Below are 23,679 nucleotides of genomic sequence, written 5' to 3' on the forward strand. Positions count from 1 at the left end.
ACTACTTTATTATGGAGCTAAAATTCCAGGCAATTATATGAATTCCAAATAAGTATTTATTAAGTACTGTGTTTTAACGTGGAAAAGGATAAAAACATGACCGGAAAGGCCTGTTGTTTGGATGTGTGGCACGGAAACAACACACTTTCCCTAAGTGAGTTTTCCTTTTTTTTTTTTTACAGATGATGAAGGAGCTACTCCTGTGAAGAGAAGACGGGTCAGCAGCGATGAGGAGCACACTGTAGACAGCTGTATCAGTGATACAAAAACTGAGCCGCGGGAGGCGTTGACCCCAACGAGCACTTCGGATAACGAGACGCGGGACTCTTCCATCATTGATCCAGGCACTGAGCAAGACCCTCCTTCCCCTGAGAACAGTTCTGTCAAAGAGTACAGAATGGAAGCTCCATCTTCATTTTCCGAAGACATAATGTTAGCCACACAGTCACAGCACACGGAAGATCAGTCAGGAAACGGTAAATTTGAAGAATGCAAGGAATTTAAAGACCTGCAGACTTCCAAGGATTCCATTGGAACTGAGGAGGACTCAGAGTTTCCTTCCACATCGATTTCAGCGGTTTTATCCGACCTCACAGATTTGAGGAGCTGTGATGGTCAAGCCTTACCATCCCAGGACCCCGATACTAGTTTATCAATCAGCTGTGGCCATTCCAGAGGACTTTTTAGTCATATGCAGCAGCATGACATTTTAGACATCCTGTGTAGGACCATTGAGTCTACGATTCATGTGGTCACAAGGATATCTGGAAAAGGAAACCAAGCTGCTTCTTGACATTAGATGGAGCATGTCTGCTTTTAAGTCTTTTCTTTTTTTTTTTTTTCTTCCCCCCAAAATGCTGTTTGTATAAGTTTTGCTTATTTCTGTTTTGTGCTTCAGTTTGTCCAGTGCTCTCTGCTTGAATGGCAAGATAGATTTATATGCTTAATTCTTGGTCAGGCAGAACTCCAGATTTTATTATTTTATTTTTTTTTTTTTGCATCTACCGTACACTTTCTTAAAGGGCAATCAGATAATGGATATGTTTTATGTAATTAAGAGTTCACTGTAGTGGCTTTCATTTAATATGGCTGTCTGGGAGAACAGGGCCTCCTTGCCCTGTATGATGTAATTTAAACTTATGGCATTTTTACTGTGTATAATATGGTGTCCTCTGTGCCAGTTTTGTACCTTATAATAGAGGCAGGTTGCCTCAGATCGCTGTGGTTCTTATTATCAAAATTAAGTTTACTTGTATACTAAACAACCACAAGAAATTTGATTCTGTAAAGAATCCTCTTTAGCTGTGGCCTGGCAGTATATATATGGTGCTTTATTTAACAGAATACCTGTGGAGGAAATAAAGCACACTTGATGTAAAATTAATTGTTTTATTTTTATTGACATGATCAATTGCTATTCTGTGCACTTCATTAAACTGATTGTGATGACTTTTCATTTGTTTATAATATGTCGCTTCAGTCTTTGGATTTCTCATCAAAGACAGCTTCAAAAATGAAACGGCTGCAGAGAGAAACGATGATCAAATGTACAGAACTGATGTAAATGTTGGTCCTTTTCTGGTTTATTTTGCACGAATGTTCAGTCGCGCAGTTGAGAGGGATTGGTGGTTGTTTACTTTTTTCCCAACTGTGCTGGAACCTGCAGTGGTGTCAGAAGCCAGTGGAGCTCTTCATTTAATTTCCCTCATTTTTAACCTGTGTTAAGTCCTATTTTCCTCCTGCACCGTTTGCCAACTTCCTTTTATTTCCTTCTACCCGCGCTGCCCCTGGGGTCCGCTCCATCCGGCCGCTTTCTTGATGACAACTCCACCCCCCAGAATGCTGGAATGACTTTTATCACCTTTCCCTGTCCTATTTCCTCCTGTTATTTCTGAGCAATATTCATTTCCTATGTCATCTTTCAGACTGTCAATGATACTGGTTTTAATACCTGATTAAACTCCATTTCCAACTTCATTTTCCAGTTGCTTAGCTCATTTGTTTTTCTGTCGTCTTTGTAACACATCTATCTTGGTCTTTTTTCTTCAAATTCCTTCATTCTGTCTACCATTCCATGTAGTTCAGCGTCATTTGCTTCTCCACAGTTCTGGTATCTGATGCTTTTGTGACTCCCCTTACTCTTTTTGAACCTACTCTCATTTTTTTTAACCTTCTGTAATTAATAATCCTTTCTGTCTTTAAAGTTTATACTTTATATTCCCCTCTAATAGCACTTTTATTCCTGCATTTGCAGACACTATATTGATGCTGGTGAGTACTGATGTTGTTTTCCTTAATACTCAGACAGGAAGTAATTATGTTTCCACTCTCTTTAGGAACGGTTCTAACACCCTTTCTGATCAACTTCTCCGTAGACTTTCACTTCAGAGAAATCATCTAAGTTTCTACTCAAAAACATCTACATAACGATATCAGCCTTCCTGCATCAAGTCTTCCACGAGGCCTCCTCAAAGCTGGGTTAAGATGTCTTTAGGGAGATGCGCCCATTGATCTAAAAATCTTCAACAGATGAAGCAGCCGTTACGACCCTTTGGTGAGTAGTCTCAGCTAATTAATTACTCTTAGTTAAAACGTGCGTCTGATTTTTTCATGCTGTCTGACCTCACCTTTCAGCTACTGCCCTTTGTTGGCTTTAGCTTCTCCTACAGGATGAGATCACACCGTAGTTGTTACTGAAAAGTGGGATTCTGTCTATTGTGATGTTTTTTCTCATTATTTCAAACCCCTTTTTGAAGTGTAAGCAGTATTTTAGCAATTATTTCATAAACAATAAATAATACCACCATTCTTCTGTTTCCGTATTGCCAGGTGAACATTAGCCCTCTGTGTTCAGCTGTCACTGACTATCAATTAAGTCCTTTAAGTTATTTTTAGCATGTTTTCCCCTGCAGACCTGTGTATGTGATTTGCAAACGCTATTAGTGGTAATTTCATCTTTTATTTTCTCACAAATAGATACCTGGCCATTTAGAATCCCCTAGAAGTCCATTTATTTAGTAACCATTTTTCATTAACACGGAAGTTACAACTTCCCATGATGTTTCAGTGAGGGGGGGTGTTGGGTTTTGGGGGCTGTCTAAGCAAAGTACCTTTCAATATATTGCGAGATGCATCGTACGTGTCAGCTATGTCAGGCCAGCAGTTCCCTTTGCAGCCTCACCAAAAGCTAGACAGAATTTGCAAAATATTAAAAACCATGTTGGTTCGCTTTAATTAAATCATTATCCTGTACTTCTGAACTGACTGAACTTACTACTAGCTTTTCTATTGCTTTGCTCAAAAGTTGTGTCAAGATTACCAGACGTATCATTATTCTTACTGCTTTTCCCTTACATTCCCTTCCAATTTCCCCCTTGAGTATTCCTGCAGTTTTTACTGGGCGTTTTTTCCCAGTATTGTTTTTTAAAACAAAAGTAAGCAGTACCTGCACAAACTTGTCTCCTCTCCCCCGTCCTTGTTTGCACCTGGTTCTTTATCCTCTGCTGTGTCGTTTCACATGTCCTGTCAGTCAGTCATGACTTCTTCCATAGCATTCCCCTCCTTTTACTTTGCATCTGTTCTCTGGTTTGTATTTCTTTGCCTTCAAAAGTGCTTTTTTATCCCTGTCTTTGAAAACTCCACCTTTAACTGGCTTCCTCAGTCTCTTTTAAAGCTTTTATTCTCTTCCGTGGCTCATCCCACCTCCCATTTAATTGTGATATATTTCCTCCTGGAAGTCCCACCTCCCACTTAACCACTTCAAAATAAAGCTTTTGAAGTACTTTCTCCTTCAACTGTACCTAGCCCCTGACAGCTGGCCTCCACCTCCTGGACTCAAACTGTTAAGACAACCCCCTATGCTGATACTTGGCTGCAGTCTTACAGACCTGTCTTGCACATTGAATTATTTTTCCTTTTGGCTTTCTCAGAGACCAGGTTGTTATCTGGAATCTTACATTATGAAAGTGCTACATCACAAACCAAACTGCCTTCTCCTGTTTCTGCTTTGTGGCTTTCATGTTGCTTGCTCTCCCTGGAATGCCTCCCGTGCTCATTAGTCTCCTTAAAACACATTAATTCCAATAAATTTGAGCCTATTTCCCACAAGCTCTCTACGTGTGTCTCCGCATCTGCCGTTTCCTCTTTTGTTATTGTCTTGGTTTTAGCTGGGACCGGGTTAGCTCTTCTTTTTAGCAGCTAGAAGAGCTTCGTGTTTTGGTTTTACTCAGAGGCTCGCTCTGAGAAGAATGCTGATAGCAAGTTGATGTTTGTGGTTGGACGTGAGACTCCAAGGACTTCTCAGTGTGCCGGAGTGCAGAAGCACGGCGGGATAAGGGGGGAGCATAGTTGGGACAAGGGGGACACGATTCCCCTTGTGATTTGTGGTGGAACTTAAGATTGAGGCCAAACTGCCCAATTAGTATTCCATATCATGCAGCGTCATGCCCAGTATAAAAGTGAGGGTCAGCTGGAAAGACGGGCTTTTGCGCCTTGGCTCTTTCGCCGCTTCTGCTCTTTTGTGCTTGCTGCGCTTTTGCTCTATTGCTTTTTTTTTTCCTTCTCTCTCCCAGTACTCCCACTCTCGGAGTACTCTCTCTCTCTCTGCCCCTCTCTATTTCGGGGCCTCGCATTCGTCCGGGATTGCAGCTTCGGGACGAGACGGGCTGCAGATAAGAGGGGGTGGTGAGCATCTACACTGTGTATTACTTATCTGTATTAAATTGTTCTTATCTCAACCCACGGGTTTCCCGTTTCTCCTTTAATTCTCTCCCTCATTCCTGGGGGTGGGAGAGGGTGAGTGACTGGCTGGGGGGGGGGGGGGGGGGGTCCAGTTGCTGGAGCAGCCCAACCCATGACAGTTATATTAGGAAAATTTTAGGATAGGGAACTCTTCACAGGGACTTATTTAGAAAACAAGCTACATTTGTAATGCTATAATTTTATTATATATAATACTATTGTATCATACTGTTACTAAAGGATATGTAATTCCTAACTCTGCTCCATCTCGGCCAAGGGCTGAGGATGAAAAGTAGTTTAACATTCTTTGGTTTTATTAAACTCTTGGAGAGCCTATGAGAAATTTTAGCACTCAATAAAAATTGTATTGTCCCCTTTATGCTGTGGCTGATAGTGCCAGAAATCCTCCTGAAGGCTACCTGCTGCAAGTAGCATGAACTTCTCTTTCATTTTCCTCAATTCCAAAATTGTGTGCAGAAATTGAACTGGCAGGTTGGCATTACAGTACGAACATCAGCCAAGTTCCAGCGCACAGAGTGACAACGGGAAGAGTACAGGAGTGCTGATGAAGCAAAAATTTAAAATGTCCTTTTTTTTAGCCTACAAGGACAGTCAAGCAGGGCTGTTTGCAGGTGTGATGGCTGACAGCCCATTTCGTATGCTACAAGCCAGATGAAAAGGTAGGTACTGCATGTTTTTAGCTGCAGAAAGCTTGTGCATATTACCAAACTTACAGCTGTGCAGTCACGAGGGAACAAGAGAAGGCTAAAGACGACGTGTCATCTCCTTTTCACTACCCTTTCCTTAAAGAGGAAGTGAGGGCTGGCTGGGGCTGTTCCTCCCTGCGCAGTCCTGGACCTCCCAGCAGCAGTTGCAGAGAGCTCCTGTCCCATGCCTGGAAGCAAGTGGTACAACACTGGAAACACAAGTAAGTCACATCTTTTTTAACACTAATGATTGGCAGTTGGTGCAGCTGAATACTCCTGCTAGGGGAAGGAGTCAAGAGAACTCAGACTAGCAAAACACCCAAGTAGTGGGCACTTGTGACCCTAAGATGGGAGGCGTCTTTCCATCAGGAGGGAAAACTGGTGAGGTGTGCTTCCCAGAGAAGTACTAGGGCTGTAGGATCCCCTGTTTGAAGAAACATGTAATTAGATGGAACAGCCTACTCTCAGATACTGAACTGTCACAAAATCTCTGAGATCGTCTACACACACAAGTGCTTAGCCTGATCATTGTCTCAAACCTAGAGTTTCTGTTTTTAGTTAAAGGTTGCCCCTTCCTCAACCAATACTCTACATTGCTCTTCTGTTCAAAATGTTAGGTGCTCTGTCCTTGAGTATTTGTCAAAAAAAAAGGTTAATAAATTTCAAGCTAAAACCTGACATTCCTCAAGAGGCTGTTCTCCACTCTCTACCTGAAATGCAACACTTGGTGACCAATCTGCACATCTGTCCTGTCACTGTGAGGTGTTACTTCTTGCCACTAAAACAAACCTCACCGAAGTTCAAAAGGGTTAACTGACCGCAAACTTTTCAGGGAAAACCTTGCCTGTAGAGAAGAGCAGCACATCTTTATCTTCTGGGTGACATAAGTTTATATGTGGTAAGGTTGATGTATGTTGGTGTCCTGTAAAAACAAAATACAGGGGACTTTACTTCTATACAGACTCATCAGTATCAGATAATGGAGAAAATAAACTGCATGTAAAAATCACATACTTTATTGAGCCAACCACGTTTTCCAAAGGCAGCTTGCCCTTTTTTGGTCAATTTGTTTCAAATTGCATACTTCAAATACACTTTTTATAAAGCATTTGAGAATTAAGTTATCCTTCCTAACCTCAGTGTGGTTTAACTGAAAGTAACAATGCTTTATTTTCAATAGTCCAGCTACACTCCTGTCAGATTTCTCAAACAAACAGTTGCTTGCTTTAATTTGAGCTAGGGAATTGCAGAGAGCCAGACATGATTTAAATGGAAGCCTTACAGAATTGCAAAAGGAAAGCGTTACTATTGTTTGCTTCTTCCAAAATAAATTTCACACTGAGGTCAAGTAAGGAGTCCAGTGCATGCAGCCTTAGCGGTGGCGACTGTCATAGCAACCCGAATTACATGACATTGTTCATCACCTTTCCCTCAAAGCGTGTACAGAGTTAGAGACAAATTCAGTCTGCAGTCAGAGCGACCTTAAGAATTATGTAAAGAGGCTGTAACTATATCCCTCACATTTCTTCAGAGATCTAAAGTATCAGCAGTTTTGTAATCCCTTTCAGTTCACCTCTGATGGGAACCCCATCTCCTAGAGGGATTTAATTTTGCCACTCAATATGCTGACTATTAAAGAACCGAAAATGCTTTCTCTTGATTCACGTAGCTTACCCACCGATGATGGCAGTGCTTCCCTGCGGCTGACTCGTTATTACTCTCTGAAGTTAAGTTGCAGGCAAGCAGAACAGAGATCAGTTTCGCCAAGTAAAGCTGTTTATAAACGTAGTCTGACTTACTCGCCACCTCATTCACTAAAAATCCATAAATAATCCTTAAATTATATACAGTATCATAGAAGTGGGTCTTTATTCTTCCCACAAATAAATTACTTTTTTTAAAAAAAACAAATTTAACCAAGTATAAAAAGTAATGCCCTAACAAAACTACAGTGCTGTCATCATTCCATATTGTCTTTGGATTGCTGCAGTAAAACATGTATTTCTTCAAAATACTGCTTCTTCCAACATTGTCTTGTACTGTCTTCATGAGAGACAGGAACTCCTTTGCACTCTAACTGCAGTTCCGTCTGAGCAGCCATATCCATGAAATTCAAGGCAACCGTTGCATAATGTTCTGAAGGAAGAAACAACATTTCAATAAAGGATTTTTGTAAAGGATTACATTTGTTGGTGTTAATTTTGTATCTGCTTTTGCCTGTGTCTGAGTGACACCTGTTTTCGCAGATGACAACTGCTCTGGATGCCAGGCTGTCCTCTAAGCGAGCTTGCACTGCAATGTGTAGCCTCTACTAGAGGGCTCAAAAAGACTCACCGTCGGGCCAGTTCCTACACCGCCACTTCAGGACAATTCTTTGGCTTGGGACCTGTAAGAAGAGAAGGTGGTTCTCCCCATTAGCATTTGGCATAATTCACATGCCGACTACTCGATGCTAATTCTCCCCTGAAAAATGAGAGGAGCATCATCTTATGCAATAGTAGACACATGCATGTAACCAATATAAAGACTGGGCTTTGGTTTGTTTTTAAATAAAACTGTGTTCAACAAGCTCTTAGCTTGCTACATTCCTGTGTTTTGTTTTCTCTACAGCAAAAGCTCAGGCTAATTAGTTACTAAATATAAAACAATCGTTTTATTGCAGGCCTTGAAAGGAGCACAAGTAGGAGTCATTTTCACCTCTGAAATTTGTAAGCATGACAGAATAATGCCCATGGTTTTCTGTTGAGCAATCGAGCCTGCTTTAATGTTCAACGCAGGCACTACGGCATAAAAATGATTTACAGCCCGCCACCGGCCCCTGTGAGAAGGGGAGGTACTGCTTCAGCACAAGCATATGCATTCAGTCGGCTGACGTTTGCTCTGAATCAGGCTTGTTGCTTTCACTAAGCCATTACTTTTATATTTTGAGCATTTGCTCTAAGTAGTTCCTTAATTCCCTAGTTCATCTAATTGCAGTGACTTCCTTCAGCGTCCACTGAAGCCAGTCTCAGGTCTAACAGTTCCGCAGCGTGTGTTTGCAGCCCGAGCCCTTCCTGGAGCAAGCAAATATTCCGTTAGCTTGAACTGAGAATACAGTTTTCCAAGGGTTTGGTTTTTTTAAAAGTTGTCCAGTTGTCAGTGGTACTTACTGCCTGTCATCTGGATAGACATTAAGATACCCAGTCTAAGCTTAGCGACTGTAAAAATGATTTTTCAGAGGTTTGAAAAATGCAGCTGAGCTCTAATTACCCATTTTTTTCCCTTCTATTTGCAAAAGCATTCAGTTGGGAAGAGCGTAACATTTGCCCTGAATAGAAGAGACATCACTTCTCCAGTTACAAGGAGAAGTGATATGGATTTGGGAGATGATAAACCTTAAACCAGCTTTCTCTTTCCTCCCAGTAAAAAAGGGTGGTGCTGGGAGTTTTCTCCCCCAGAGCAGGTCATTGGGTGTAGTCAGTGCCTGCACTTTCAATGGGGAAGAAAAATCACACAACGTAAGAGTAATTTTTTGGCTTTGTGGTAGAGGAACTGAATGTGCCTTGCGGAAGCTGAAGTGTCAGACACTTACGCTACTTTTTACCTCTGAGAAAGCCTCCTCCCCCAACCCCCATTTTCAAAGTGCAAAGGAGGAGCTTTTTACCAATTCTGCGTATTCACCGCTGACGCAACCATCAAACATCTGAAGTTTGCCGCCTTTCTCAGCTTCAATCACAGCAGGACATTTAGAAAACTTCTGTACCAACTAGGAAAAAAAGAATACAGCACAAGTTAGTTACCTACACATCTATACTGATACATAATGCACCATCCTATTAAGAGACAAGGGAGGTTTGCTGAAGAAATTAACCAAACTGTATTATACCCAGGAGTCTTTAAGCACTAAGCAGGCTTTTCATTTTATGCAGCACTCTGCTGAGAGCTGTGGTACCAGCAGAGGGGCCTGGGAGGTGACAGAATGAGAACATAAACGCTGTGACAGTAAATGCAAGGATGGGTAAAGACTCCAGCCACGGGCATGGGCAAAGCACATACCTACACACAGATGTGACCGGCTGTTACTAGGTTTGGATATGAGGGAGACAGAGAGCAGCTCTAGGAAGGTGCAGTAGTTTCATGGGACTATGTCAATCTGCAGCTTTTTGACAGAGAGAAAATTAACTCAATTTTTCAGTGTTTGCAGATTTAAATGTGGCAAATAAATAAAAAAGCAAAGTTTTTTCTAACTAGCAAAGGAGTGGAGCACGTGAGTGAACTGCATCTGAACTACAGGAAGATGCAGCTTCACTTGTTTAGTTGGCTTTTCTTCCTGTTAAGGTAGCAACTGACACAAAGAGGTCTAAGCCACCCTATTAAGTTCTCATTAAAAAGGTAAAAGTGGAATGATCCTACTGCCACCTCGTAGTGCTCTCTGATTGCCACTGCAAGAACTTGACAACTTGTCAACGAGGTCAGCTACCGGGTCAAAGACAAAACTGACACAGTGCCCCAACTCTTCTGCCTTTTCTCCACTGAAATTGCTCAGTCAAAAGGTGAAGCTATTCAGCAAACTTGAGGTGCAAATTAGGACAATTACAAATACTTAGTGAAGTTACAAGAAAAGGGCAGCTCGTTAATCCTTCAGTTTCTGGATGATCCCGATCCCATCTCTCCATTTAATGTACGTCAGGAATATTAGCTGGAATTGACACGATGAATGTGACACATTTACTACTTACACAACTATTCAGACATAACGGCATCCTCATTAAGTTACATCGCCTACTAAAGTATCACTTACTTCCTTGGTGGTGAAGATGCTGTAAAGTTCATCTGCTGGAGAGTTGAATGTTTCTCTCATAAGTATCTTCACTGTTGGAATTTTGACACCAACCATATCCAAAGACTGTGGTGATACAGAATCCTGTAAAGCAAACAACAGTCACGTGAACGAGTGCAAGACCAAACATTTTAAAATTCTAGAATGATAGGATTGTTGTTACCTGTATGGTCTTAAACATACCGTGTTGGGAATATACATTAAATAAATAGGGAAGCAGATTGTATACTTAACAGTATTATTAATCAGCGTGCACTAAATTCAGTGACAAAATTACGAGCATGTGATTTGCTCCAGAGACACCTGAAGCTAACTTTAGACTGGGGGAAGTGATCCATGCAGGTGTATTCCAGTGTCACCTTGCTGAAGCTACAGCATTACAGAAAGGGCATGAAGGGGTACATAAACACTGCTGTCCTCCATCCCCACCTGCCAGGATCCGGGATGCATCATTTCTGTGTTACAGGCCCTGATCACAGCAATGAGGAGGCGGTTCCACCCCAAAGGCTGTCACTTTTGCAGGTAATCACAGGAATATGCAATTGTTACCATAGCAAAATCTGTAGGGTAATATTTAATTAACTTAAGGTAATATTAAATTGGTTCAACACTGAAAGCCACATACCTGCACGGTGTTCCCACTCAGGTTTCGCTCAGCGGCCAGCTCCTGACCAGCAGTAGCTTTTGTTGGCAGAATCATTCCCAAGGTAAACTCTATAATAAAGAAAAGCACTCTTCAATATGAAATGGAGCTGGACAACCACCCTGACATTTCTCTAGGTAATGAAAAGACTGCTGGCCAAAACTATGGAGAATGGGATATACAATGCCAATCCAGAGTTTCCCCACCTTACCCACTTGTTTTTATTAGCAACAGAGCCTAACAGGTATTTCCCCTAAAAACACAGGCTTTTCAAAGTTACCTGACCCAAAATCACTAACATCTGCCCATTAAGGACCACACCACCCCCCTGAACTGTGCAGCAGAGAAGTGACAAGCTGAGGGCAGGGCATTGCTTTGCTGGCCAAACAGCCAGCCTGCAGGTCTTGCAGTGATCTCTGTGCTCAGTATGGGTGACACAATACAGCCTGGGTCACTACAGAAACTTCTGGACACTGCCCTGTTTGACAGCAATAAAGATTTGGACTGGCAGGACTAACTTCATCTCAGCTGGTGACAATTAAAAATAAAAAAAAATACAAACGGAAGGACTTGTCAATATGTTCCCAATCTATTAAAGACAGACGACTGCAGAAGAACGTACCCAACACACTGGTTTAACGTACCTGTTTTAAGTGCCTTCAGGTAATCTCTCAGGGCCTCTCTGACTTTTGTGGCTCCTTCTGTTCTCATAAGGTCCTTCAGAACATCGCCTTCCCCTTTCTTTTTGCTAATGTTTATCTAGAAAGAGAAAAGTTACAAGATCTAAGAGGCATCTAACAACGAGCCTTTTGGGTTCTGGCAACAAAGGAAAGCGTTTTGGCTTTGTTTACTATATTCAGAGAACAGCTGCAATTTCAAGTTCATTATCCTCTCAGTTTATCCTACCTTTGCGAGAAATAAGTCCTCTTAGGTTTTGACTTAAATAAATGTAGTATCTCATCTCCACAGCAGCTTAGTCAAGTTCATCAAGTATAAAGAGAGTTGCCTACGACACAGCAGAGGGTGAGGAATCTGTGGAAGCCACAGGATCAACTGCTTTACAACCAACAAGGAGATGCCTTGAGTTCTTTGGGGGAGGGCAGTTGTTTTGGGTTTTTTTAAGACTACAACAAGCCAAGTTCTTCTCAAATTTGTAGTTAGTATTCACAAACGATAATTAGCAAAGAAAACTGTGCACATTCCTAGTTGGTAAATTAGAGATAAGTCATTCCAAGTATAAAAAATGAAAACATGAAATAAACTATCCAAGTGTAATTTTGCCACTTAATCACACGATAAATCAAATATGATGCCTATATGTTGATTAACACTTTATTTAAGAATTCTGAACCTATAGCCATACCAGTATTTCACACCTACCTCTGTATCATCTACCTCATTTTCTTCTGACAGGTTAGGAATTTCAACAGATCCCTTATGTTTCTCACCAGACTCTTTCACTGTACCTGTATTAACATAACGAATTCTTAAATGCATTATTAAAAACTATTTCCCCCATAGTAAGAGTTTTAGCTTGGAAATTAGTTGCACAAAAGTGTTACTTGAAGCAAGTTGCCTAGAATCTAATTAAAAGGAACTAAATAGCAAAGAAAAGTCTCAAACGTCACAGTACTTTCATAGTAAACTGTTCTCAGAACTGTGTTCTCCTGCATCGAGGCATGAAGATCCGTACACGCACACAGGTACATCTCCCTAAGCACAGCCTGCACTGCCGTTCTGCCACTGCTCCCACCTTCAACTGTCAGCTGTCCTAATGCCCTCCACTGGCAACAACTTACATCTAGAGCCAACACAGAATATGAATCTAAAAGGGGGCGGGGGAAAAAATAACCTCATTTTTCCCTAAATTTGTCTGCCCTTTATTTGGAAGCTCCCTAGAATGCTACCTATTCCTTACCAAATATCTGAAAAGCTCTCAACATACAGGCATATCACCATAAAAATGCACGTAAATATAATGGACAGATACACAATTGTTAGGTTTTAAAAATATGAAACTTGACTTGCAAAGTTTTTAGAACAATCATTCCTACTCTTAGTAGCTTTACCATGAACTACCTGTAATCACGGTATGTATCAGAAAGACTTTGCATGGAACAGAAATCATGCTCCCTTTCTGCACCTTTCTGGGCACAGGCCTGGCATTGTCATCGCTCACCCACACAGCTCTATAAATGTGCTCGGGGATAAGTACCCTGTACTGTACTACTTCATCTCAGACCTTACTGTCAAAAGATTTAATTTAAGGTCTGACACTTTTTCTTCTTTCCACTCAGGACTCTTCCCCCTTGCCTTGCAAAAGCATGGTTATTTACCTTCATTCACTACTTAGACCATATTAAAATCTCTGTAGCAAGCAATAGCGGAAACATGCGGTTCTGCCCCAAACCCAGATATCTTCAGACTGTTGTATCAGCTTCATTGTGAAAATATACACAACCCAACAACAGGGTTTATCAGTCTATCAGCAAAACTCTGCAACACAAACAACCCAGTGTTAAGCCTGACTGCAGAAGGGGAATTATCTCGAAGGCAGAGGTAATATTTCTTTGGATTCTCTCACCTTTGAAGGAGCTAGCTAGATCCAGACACTACTTCACATCACTCTCCCTTCATTGCTTTTAATTACTTCCCTGAAACGACAGCCATACTATAGGGTAAAGCACACAAACAAATGCTCAGACATTTCTTGGCAAGAAGAAGAGCCAACGGTGGTCAGTAACGCCAAGTGGAGCATGGTGCAGAGACCCTTCCTAGTCGGGAGGTTAAGCCACCAAAGCACAGCGCAATACGCAAAGTCTGCCAGTCCAGGAGTAGACAACCACGTCCACATAGCAAAAGGTTAAACTACAAGAGCTCTCTTGGGCTTCTCAAAGTCTCCCAGGAGAAGCTGTTAGCTCAAGTATGAAGCCAGGTGAAACAGTTAATTACACTGCTAAAACACTTCTGGGCCCAACACAAATCACATGCAGCTGTCTCCATTTTCTCTTTACTGCTTTCTTCAGCTCCAGGATTAGTACAGGCAGAACCATGCAAAGTTCTCTCTGCAGACTCTTATTTTCAGCTACTCTCCCCAAAAAGGAAGTACAAGCATGCAGGTATAGGAGCCAAACACAAACCTGACTTCTATCCGTTCAGCTAATTTTATTACCAATTTTCACAACTCTTAAAATAAATATTCCCAAACAACACAGGCCAGATAGCCGATTTAAATTTATAAAAACAGTAAACAGGTATTTTTTTTCCCCTTCAAAAAATTGCTTGTTCAAGGGATCAATGTGGATGGTATCTGTGCTGGACAGCAAAGTCCAATCAGTTAATAAACAGAGCCGGCTTGGTCAACATTACACTGGCAGAACGTTGGTAGAGCGTTGCATTTTTAGCATCACTGTAACGTAAGCAAAGCTACTACCTTTTTATCAAGCAAACAAGCAAATTATTTGTTTGAATCTTATGACACTCCAATAACAGACCTAAAAATAATTTTTTTTTTTATTTCCTGCCTATCCACCACTTTAGAAAATTAATAGTGAAAGCACATGTCTCAGAAAAACCTACCTATAAACCCACTGTTTAAATACCTACATTTTAAAAGGACATACACTTTTTCATAAAGCTTCCATTGCAATGTAGGATATTCCATTAAAATCCTCATTACATCTTCAAACAATAGAGAGAACAGCCATTTTGCTCAATTTTAGTGCCATTAAGTACCCTTAGTTCCTCACTTTCTTGTTGCCCTGTGATCTAAATTGCTAAGGGCAATATTCTTCCAACATTAGACTTTTCAAACTGGCTGCAAATTTCAGGATTTTTTCTTATGTACCCAGATTTTAATCATAGCTTGATAGTTATCCTAGAAGACTTGTCAAAGAAACTAATCACAGTAATTAGTGCTTTTAGGAGTTCAGGCTGAACTGTCTTTTCTAACTCAGAGCTCCTGGAAACCACACAATATGAAGGCTATCAAATTAAGAAAAAAATAATCAGCCTCAGCTCTTTTAGAACTTCACTGTGTAGCAGCAAACTCCTTTAAAACTAAGCTCTCAGAGGCGTTTTTCGCTCAGCACAACACTGAACTGAGCAAAGTACTTAATGCAAATTAGAGTTGTCTATAGCTAAACACTGAAAAGCATGCAGACCTAGCAGAAGAAACAGAAATTTAGAAAGAATCTGTAGAGAGATACAAACAAAATACTGTGTCTGCCTACTTCTAAGCTTTATACACGGAAATAAAGCAAACAAACAACCCAATGAAACCAAACTAACCAGTGTTTAAAACTTGGATGATTTTAGCTTATCTAACAAAAGACCCGAAATGTGAAAAAGCTGATTATAATTATTTAAACTGTACTCATATAAACTGCATGACAAGAATATGATGCTTGCCTTCCTCTCTGTTAACATTTAAATCACAATTTTATGTTCTTAGTTCACAATGTACTTGTAACATTTAAAACACAGTGAACTATCAGTGCAAACAAAAAAGAAATAACAGTGCTTCTTTAAGTCCTGAATTATTGCAGGAGCAGACCTCCATTCCAAACCTCAAATACAAAGCACTGATCTCACCATCAAAGTAAACGTTCAAGTCCCAGTCAGCCAAATCAGGGGAAAATTAAGTATGGCCCTTGGTATTCCCACCTCCTGTAGTAACAACTGAGGCCTGAAAAATAAGGACAGTGTTTTGGGGAGGAACCACCTGTCCTTTGGCATTACAACATCCATGTACAATTGCCCACACAGGCACTTTTTTTCAGCTCTTCCCACTTCTTACTCCAACGCAAGAGGTGGTCCACAATGTGCCAACAAGTTTTCGGCATTTAATAAACGGAAAGAATTCCTTCGTGTTACCAAAAGATCCGTTATCAGGTCAGCCTGTAAATAAAGAGCTGCCATGGGACAAGCTCAGCAGAGAATGAACCTCCAGGAGTTGGGGTCGAGAGCAGACGTCGCACAACAAAAATGCACAGGCGCAGCCCCTGTCAACCCAAAAAAATCCAGATTTCTAGTTTCCTTATTCTCACTAAAGAGTTTCTTCCTCATGTAATTTGTTACCCTCAATGTAAACTACACTAAATTTTTTGAAACATCTGCACTTCTGCGCTTCCTGGCTTCTCCTGTCTCCTGCTATCAACACGCATTAAGCGCACCGCTGTAACTCGTGCACGCCAGGAAATGGCAACAACCGGAGCGCGCTGTGGCAAGCGGTGCACATCTCACCACGACACAACGATGCACTTCTTGCAAAGCGAAATCAGAAACGCTGTGCCGATATGCTGTTAGAACAACGCTAAGGAACGTGTGTGGCACAAAAACACTTGGGTGAAGGGGGGGGAAAAGCCGAGCTAGGGTTTCGAGATGTAAAAATAAGCATTTATGACAGTTCAAGCTCACGTGTCTCCTGCAAGCTCCCTACGATTTTGACTCAATGCAGTTCACTACAACACTCCCGGCTTTCCAACCCAAAGGAAACAGTTTCCTTTCCAAAGCGACCCCTCCCGATCCCACCGAGCAGACCCGCAGAGCCAACGGCGCAAAGACCGCCGTGAACTCAAAGGCAGCCCCCAACAGCGCGCATCTCCCCGCGGCAGCCGGGGCCGCCAGTCCCCGCGCTCCCTTCCCCCGGGAAAGGCGCCGCCAACCCGGCGGGAGCCTCTCCCCACCGCCGGCTGGGGGGCTCCGGGCGGCCCGACGCGGAGGAAGCGCGGGCGGCCCCTGACAGACCCCTGAGGAGCGCGGGGGCAGCGCCTCACCGCCCGCCCCGCAGCAGGTGCGCCCCCCCGCCCCGTTCCCGCGCCCCCCCCCCCCGTACCTCTCCAGCTGAGGCGCAGGTTCCACTCGTAGAAGACGATGAGTTTCCCTCTGCGGCTGCTGCAGGACGCTTCGCCTTCCGCGCGCTTCAGGCCGCTGATCTCGCAGCGCCCGGCCTCGCCCTCCACCACCAGCCCCACCAGCACCTCCTCCAGCTTGCCCTTCGACCAGCGCGTCGCGTCCCGCTCCGTCCTGCGCCGGGACGCGGGGCCGTTCAGCGCCGGGACGTGCGTGTCGTCGTCCCCCCCCGCTCCACACACAACGCGGAGCCACCTCCCTCCTCCTCCTCCTCCTCCTCCTCCCGCCGCCTCAGAGGGGCCGCCGCCGCCTCAGGGAGCCCCCGCGCGCGCCGCGCCAACGGCCGCGCCGCGCGCCGCCCCTCACCAGTGCCAGTTGTTGACGTTGGTGGCGTCCGCGCGCTCCTCCACTATCCAGCGCGGGTCCCCCTGTCCCCACTTGGCCATGGCGCCGCGCCCCGCGCCCCGCTACCCGCGCCCGCCGCCAGCCGCACCGCTTCCGCCCGCCGGAAGGTGCCAGAACCTTCCCCGCCCCCGTTCCCCGCCGGAGGAGGAGGAAGGCGCGGCCGCGCCGCCCTTCCTCCCCACCCACCCCGCGCCCTCCGCGGGCGGGGAAGGCGGCGGCCGCGCACCCCCGTGCGCCGCGATCCCCCTTCTCACTTGTTGCGGGACGCGGTGCGGCTCCTCCGGCGGCGGCGAGGCGCTGCCGCGGGGTTAAGCCGCCGTACCCGGGAGCCGCGCGGTTCGGTGCGGTGCCCCGGGCAGGAAGCTCTCCCCGCACGGCTCGGCGGCTGCTCCGCGGCGTCCTGCGGGGGGGGAAAAAGCATCACGTCACTAGATGATCGTTTTCCAAAAAAAAAAAACAAACAAAAAAAACGGCTCGTTTTCAAAAAAAAAAAAAAAAAACAACCACTAACCGCGGCGGTGAGTTTTGTGCAAAAGAGCAGAAAAGGGATGTCTGAGAAATACGGCGTGTAAAATAAGGACACGGCGGCACGTTTGGAATCAGTTTTATTGTCTCGGCCTTTGGCACACGCCGTAAGAAATTAAATACGCGGTAAGAGAGCACTGCGTCCAGGAAAGTAACATGGCACCGAAACCGTTCTGCAGCCCTTTTAGCCTAGTGCTTATTCTCTTTCTTGTCCATCTCCTACAGCACAACAGGAGCAGCAGGAATTAAAATCTGGATAGAATTCCGATATTGTTATTGCTCATTTAATCTGCAGTGTTCCAGGAAGTGTCTTTGTCCATTTCCTAAAAGCGTTCTTCATCCACCGTTCCTAACGGATTAAAAAATTTGTCCTCATCTTCAGGCTCCTCATCTTCAGGCTCCTCATCTTCAGGCTCTGCGTCCAAAATAACCGCCACTTCTGAAAATTTCACTTCTTTCAGTCCTTTTCCAGGGGCATCCGTTGTGGGATCAGGTGTTACGGAAGGAGCTGACTCTTGATGTGTATCTGTCAGAAAGAAACCCTGCAAGAAAACATAACACCGGTGAGGCAGAAAGCTGCAAGTGCTGGACTGCAGACAAATTCTAAGCAGATGATGTACAACTTTTATAACTTGAAGCTTATAGAGAGAGCATCGTTTTCGAGGCTGCAAGTTTTAGGAGCAGCACATGAGAACCCTCTACTGTGTACAGTCTGTAAAAGACGAGAGAGAGTCACCATTCCTCTCCGGATCGTAGTCATCCTCCTTCTAAGCAGGGACAAACAGCTCCTCCTCAAAGATTTTCATTACTTTACATAAGATTTTTTCTTTTTAGTTCCATCACAAGTTTACCTTTTTTTTTTTTTTGGTAATTCTACCAGTTACTTGATGAATAAAATATCTTTCACGCCATTCTTTGCAACTGGACAGCTAATTACCTGTTTTGTTGTGAATTCTTCATCGGGCAGGACTTCTATATATCTAGGTTCAGCAGCATTTTCAGACACTTCGTTTTGTTCATGTTCACTGTTGCAATCTAGTGTCTCAAGGTAATTCCATTTTTCATCAGTCTGAGGTGCGTCTTTGCCAGCAGCACCTCCTCTGGTGTCTTCCACGTTGCTAAACGCTATTATTTCCGTTTCCCTGAAAGAGAGTTAAGAGAATTTGTAACTATTTGCAAGCTCGAGGTGGTAAGAGACAAAAATCTTAGCCTCTCTAAAACTGAGAGTAGAATGTACACATGATCTCAAAATTACTGGGATTTTACCCAGGGGAACATTAAGTAGCTTCTCGTATCCTGAAGGGTTTTTTTGCATAAAGCTAAATAATTTGCTAAAGAGTAAGTAGGAATTCGCCCTTGTAACTTCTGATACGAGATTAAAAGGTATTTATCTTCCTTCAAGTGCAGAGTTTTTAACTTATTATTGTAAGGATTCTTAATAATTGACCTATACACTAGTGAAAGACACAAGGAAAATCCTGTGTTACCAGAATAAACTAGAACCACTTTGTGTGATACACTATTTTTTACAAATTTGTGATATTATCATTCTACTTACACATTATTCTTGTACTCTGGTTTCTCTAAGCTTCTCAGACTTCCGTTTTTGTCAGTTGCACATGGATTATCAACACCCTCTATAACTTCAGTTTGCTTCTTAACCAAATCCTGTTGCTCATACTTCCTGAAAATAATACATCAAAATAAAATTGTTAATTCTTTTTGCAGATTTGCTTTACATTTGTTTTAAAAACAGAACACGTCATAAGTTTAATACACAACATTTATTTTCAGTATTACTCTGGGGATTAGAGTTTGGAGTATTTCCTCTTTTTCCGTAATGGTAACCGGGTAAATACCCACTGCCCTCTTGGAAAAGTATTTGTTTTCCTCTACTACGTGGTCCTGCTGCCACTGAAGTCAGCAGCAAAACCTCCCTCGATCTCAGCATACACGGGGTCTGGGGAGACCAATGTGGGTCTGTTACAGCTACTTGGGCCCCTCCTCCCAAGTTAAAATTTCTGCTCTCCACATCTAAAAGTATTTGTTTCTGCTGTTGCCCTGTGACAAGCAGAAGAAGAAACCAACTTTCAGTTCCGCGTAGCGTGTCTAACACAAAACGGAGGCATTTTGATTTACTGCAAATCTCAGGCAATACTCCGTGCAAATATCAGTCATTTATCAGACAAGTATTTTTCAAGCTGACGTTTCAAGGGAACTTGTTCGTTGTAAGTCCAAATCACATTGCTAAAGTAACACTAGGGGTACCTTCTCCTTTTTGTCGTGACAACTACGTATGCGAGGAAGGCTGGGAGGACGCAGGCTAGCAGAACGCTGAGCACGATCGTTGCAATGAGTTCAGGAGATGCCGACTCTGCGGAAGCCTCTTCTATGGCAGTAGTAACAGGTGTTGAAAATATTTTCTCCAGTTCTGTCTCAATGTTACTCTTCTGCTCTGTAAGTTTTCTGAAGATAGAAGAGTGAAATGCTGATGGATTTATCAGACCTTCCTTTTGACTTGAAGAATAGTGAAGAAAATAACAGAGTACCACTTCCTGGTTCACCAAGACTGAAGATTCAGACTTGTCATGTCTTTCACTGGGGCAAAACTCCGGTTTCTACTAACCAGCCCTGGTGCTTACAAACTAAAAATGTTGCAAAGTTTGGAAAATTGAACTTGAGAGGTCAGTATCCTCTAAATCCACATCAAGGCAGCCACATACAGCCTTACAGATACCAACAGCTCTTTCCTCAGAGGAAATGGTGCATCCATGCAGACTCCTTCCTATGCCCACAGACTCCGTCAGCAATATCCACCACAAACAATTACCAGTTTAAGAGAGGTGTTGGGTCCAGAAATCGTGTGTTTAAATCGCAGCTGCCCTTCACAGAATGTTCATAAGAATATGCATTCATACCACTGTCGTGTTATGAAACAAATGTAAAATACACTTAAAATGTAAGTTTTTAATCAACATTCTGCAGTTCTGAAGTTGGTATCTATTTAAATGCTACTCTTTCTGCCTCAGTTCTCTGTAAAACTGACTTTTAAATATATTTCGCACAATTAAACAGCCTTAGTCCTGGTTTTGACAAACTCTGAAAATTACCTTTCGATAAATAATGAAAGCTTTCTGAATTCTAAAAATTCCGTTCAAGCCTTGAGATAAGTCGCACGTAAACTGTTATTTGATCTAAACCTGTCCAGTCCAAGACATTCATAATTCTACGGAAAACAAAACCTGGCTGCATTGTTCTGACACCGAGAAGACAGACTGTGCCATACAGACCTTTTCACATCTTCTGCAGGTACTTCCTGGTTTGTGTCATCAAAAGCAGTAATTTTTATATAGGTTACGTCAGTGCTGCCGTCAGTGCTGCTTCTTGCACTTCCTTCAGCCTCATTGGAATAAACAGCAATGATGTATACATTCCATGCAAGTTTATCTTCCAGGACCCTGCCATCATATTAAGAAAACGTTTTAAATTAAGTGGGCTATGACAAATTCTTTTACTCTGGAAATTAAATGATAGAAAAGTAGTATTTAATGCAACGCTTTGCAGTTTTTTAGTATTTTAACCTAAGCATGAAAAAATGCAGGATTATCATCAGCAAAGGCATTAAGATATTTACCCAATATCATTGAGTGAGTGAACAGCACAGGAAAAAAAAAATTCAGTCCTTGTCTCTGACTGCTAAGCAAAGATAATTTCATTAGTAGGTGCTATATAACTTGTGTACATAGCCTGAAAATTCTTAGATAGGTGCCTTTAGCATAACATTTGTATCTTGGACCTACTATCCATGAAAATCTTTATCCCAGGCTGTTAAAAGTCAGAGAAACATTGAGGTGGGAAGAGACCTCTCGAAATCATCTAGTCCAATGACCTCTTTGACATTCGTCAGCTCAGGCCAAAGCCTTACCAGGTAAAAACTGGTGGTTTCCTCTGACTTCCCTCAAATTATTCCGATCTACATCAAGTTGAAGGTCTAGCTTTTCATGGGCACTGGCTGTATCACCACCTCTGTAGGCTGTCAGACCCCTAATCTCAAAGGGACTCTATATTTGTCACTAGATATTATACCAGAATAAGCTTCACAGTTTTAAAAATACCTTTTTACTTCAGCCATGTTTCTTTCAACAGCATTGATCTTCTGATCAAGCACCACCACCACAATGTTGTTACTGGAACTGGAGTCAACAGTTATCTAAGAAATAAATAAATCACATGTAAGGCTTTCTAAAGCATTGTGCCTCTTGTAGATTGACTTTCCAAAAATAAAAAAATAAAAAATAAAACCAAAACAAAACAAAAAAAAAACCACCAAAAAAAACCCCACAACAAAAAAACAACCCAAACCGAAAGTCAGTCTTCATGCCAACATAGAATCATAGAATGGTTTGGGTTGGAATAGACCTCAAAGATCAGCGAGTTCCAACCCCCCTGCCATGGGCAGGGACACCCTCCACTACACCAGGTTGCCCAAAGCCTCATCCAACCTGGCCTTGAACACTTCCAGGGATGGGGGATCTACAACTTCTACATTTACATCTACAACATATATTTATACGTCAATGGAAATGGCAACCTTGCAATTCTGGCCTGAATGTATGTAGTAAATACTGGTGCTTCTGACAGTCTCACTGTATGGTGTCAAGTAATGGTTTTTGTCATTACCAAACCTAGCCCTTCTGTATACAGAGTTTTGACGTGGAAGCAAATCAGGACTACAAGTAGCAATATTCCTTACGTTGACTGTTGTCTGGGCTGTGAGTTGTCTTGTGCCTTGGTCTGCAGCTTGGACTTCCAGATAAAATGTTCCAGCCTTTCCTGCTACAGAAACTGTAAAAATCTGCCCTGTATTTTCGTCGATGTCGAATTCGCTTGTTTGACTATTCACTAAGCTGTACAGCAGAAGTCCGTTGTCACCTGAATCTGGATCTGTGGCCTGGGATTAAAAAAGGTGATTCGTGAAATTCAGCTTGTGGCTTTTGGGCTGCACATTGCTCTTCAGTCATTAAACTCTGCAGTTTCTGTACGACTAGAGTACTCTAGGAGAGTGCTGTCACATTTCTCTCTGCACTAAACAAAGTGGGGCACAAACTATCACAATCAGACCAAGGGTATAAAAGGGGAAACATATTTACTATAAAGTCTGGAGAATTCTACAGCTGCAAGCATAGAAGGAGCAGGCTAGAACTGAGGGATAACACCAGACTTAGAAATTATGAGAACTGCTCTATTTGGTAATTCATTTCCCTTTTGGGTCTGATAAATAACCGAGTGGTTAACAGTGCCAAAGAGAGAACAGCAGTCTGCGCAGTGTGTAATCCATAACAACAGCATGAGTCAGAACGGACCATATAGCTCTTCTGACAGACCCACTGGTAGGACAGGTATGGACCTAGTTGCCTAAACACACCATCCTTCACCAGCGCTATGTTAAATCTGGACGATGGGCAGAATCTGCCTCGAACTTTCAAGAGCAGATTTCGCAGCTCCTTTGAGCCAGTTTAACTGCGGAAGAAATGGGAACATTTCAGAAGATGTCTGTCCTCATGAAGAGCACAGAAAGATACTGTACCTGAACTGTAACAACCGAGTACTTGTACGGCACAGAGTTGGGGATCCGAGCAGAATAGGCATTACTTAAAAACACCGGCTCTTCGTTTACGTCCTGCACTGAGATTGTCAGCATTGCCACGTTCTGAGCAAACAGGCCTGGCAAACAAACACAAGTCAACCGCGGCGGCAAACACCAAAGCACAACTCTCCAAGGCCAAGTCGGGCTGTGGCTTTGCAGCAGTGTGTCTGCTGCGCACGAGGAAGAGGGAGAAGAAAGGGAACGCAGCAGGGATGTGCCCAGAAGAGCAGCTGTACCAGCCAAGGGACAGGCAGGTTCCTCCAGCTCCTGCTGAGGAGTCCAACGCCCAGCTGTTACGTGCTTTTCTGAGACCACGGTAAGGCCCTGTGAGGGTTTGCAC

General features: G+C 42.9%; 3 protein-coding genes across 4 annotated transcripts in view; 1 reads left to right on the plus strand and 2 right to left on the minus strand.

Moving 5' to 3' along the window:
- The window catches only part of USP34 (ubiquitin specific peptidase 34), a 139,590-nt gene extending 137,838 nt beyond the window's left edge, over positions 1-1,752 (plus strand). Inside the window, exon 81 of the mRNA XM_086631894.1 lies at positions 183-1,752. Coding sequence (XP_086488020.1) covers positions 183-793 — 611 coding nt within the window. The 3' untranslated portion in view covers positions 794-1,752. The remainder of the gene's footprint in view (positions 1-182) is intronic.
- A 4,143-nt stretch (positions 1,753-5,895) lies between these two features.
- LOC104374750 (activator of 90 kDa heat shock protein ATPase homolog 2-like) lies at positions 5,896-17,208 on the minus strand. 2 transcript variants are annotated; one of them, XM_086631897.1, is made up of 9 exons: positions 17,129-17,208; positions 16,746-16,936; positions 12,290-12,375; positions 11,554-11,668; positions 10,898-10,980; positions 10,228-10,350; positions 9,091-9,192; positions 7,782-7,833; positions 5,896-7,583 (listed from the first exon to the last, which is right to left on the minus strand). In XM_086631897.1, exons 1-9 carry the CDS (start codon positions 17,206-17,208, stop codon positions 7,408-7,410), a joined length of 1,008 nt encoding a protein of 335 aa, XP_086488023.1. In that variant the 3' UTR covers positions 5,896-7,407. The 2 variants fall into 2 exon arrangements, with proteins under 2 accessions (XP_086488023.1, XP_086488022.1); XM_086631896.1 differs by having other exon boundaries at positions 10,892-10,980.
- An 807-nt stretch (positions 17,209-18,015) lies between these two features.
- Positions 18,016-23,679, minus strand: part of LOC104373590 (protocadherin Fat 4) — a 41,269-nt gene continuing 35,605 nt past the window's right edge. Inside the window, exons 37-44 of the mRNA XM_086626533.1 lie at positions 23,280-23,416; positions 22,446-22,643; positions 21,808-21,902; positions 20,983-21,150; positions 19,961-20,158; positions 19,251-19,376; positions 18,630-18,834; positions 18,016-18,234 (exon numbers count right to left, since the gene is read on the minus strand). Of these exons, the coding sequence (XP_086482659.1) occupies positions 18,016-18,234; positions 18,630-18,834; positions 19,251-19,376; positions 19,961-20,158; positions 20,983-21,150; positions 21,808-21,902; positions 22,446-22,643; positions 23,280-23,416 (1,346 nt within the window). The remainder of the gene's footprint in view (positions 18,235-18,629; positions 18,835-19,250; positions 19,377-19,960; positions 20,159-20,982; positions 21,151-21,807; positions 21,903-22,445; positions 22,644-23,279; positions 23,417-23,679) is intronic.

This window comes from Tauraco erythrolophus, chromosome 2 (assembly GCF_009769465.1).
Source record: "Tauraco erythrolophus isolate bTauEry1 chromosome 2, bTauEry1.pri, whole genome shotgun sequence".
Taxonomy (NCBI): Eukaryota; Metazoa; Chordata; class Aves; order Musophagiformes; family Musophagidae; genus Tauraco; species Tauraco erythrolophus.

Coding starts and splice junctions, on each gene's coding strand:
- LOC104374750 (XM_086631896.1), bottom strand. CDS start 17,208: ATGGCCAAGTGGGGACAGGGGGACCCGCGCTGGATAGTGGAGGAGCGC. Junction 11,669..12,289: donor ATGAGGTAGATGATACAGAG/GTAGGTGTGAAA, acceptor TTCTCTTTCTAG/ATAAACATTAGCAAAAAGAA. Junction 7,834..9,090: donor GCGGTGAATACGCAGAATTG/GTAAAAAGCTCC, acceptor CTCTTCTTACAG/GTCCCAAGCCAAAGAATTGT.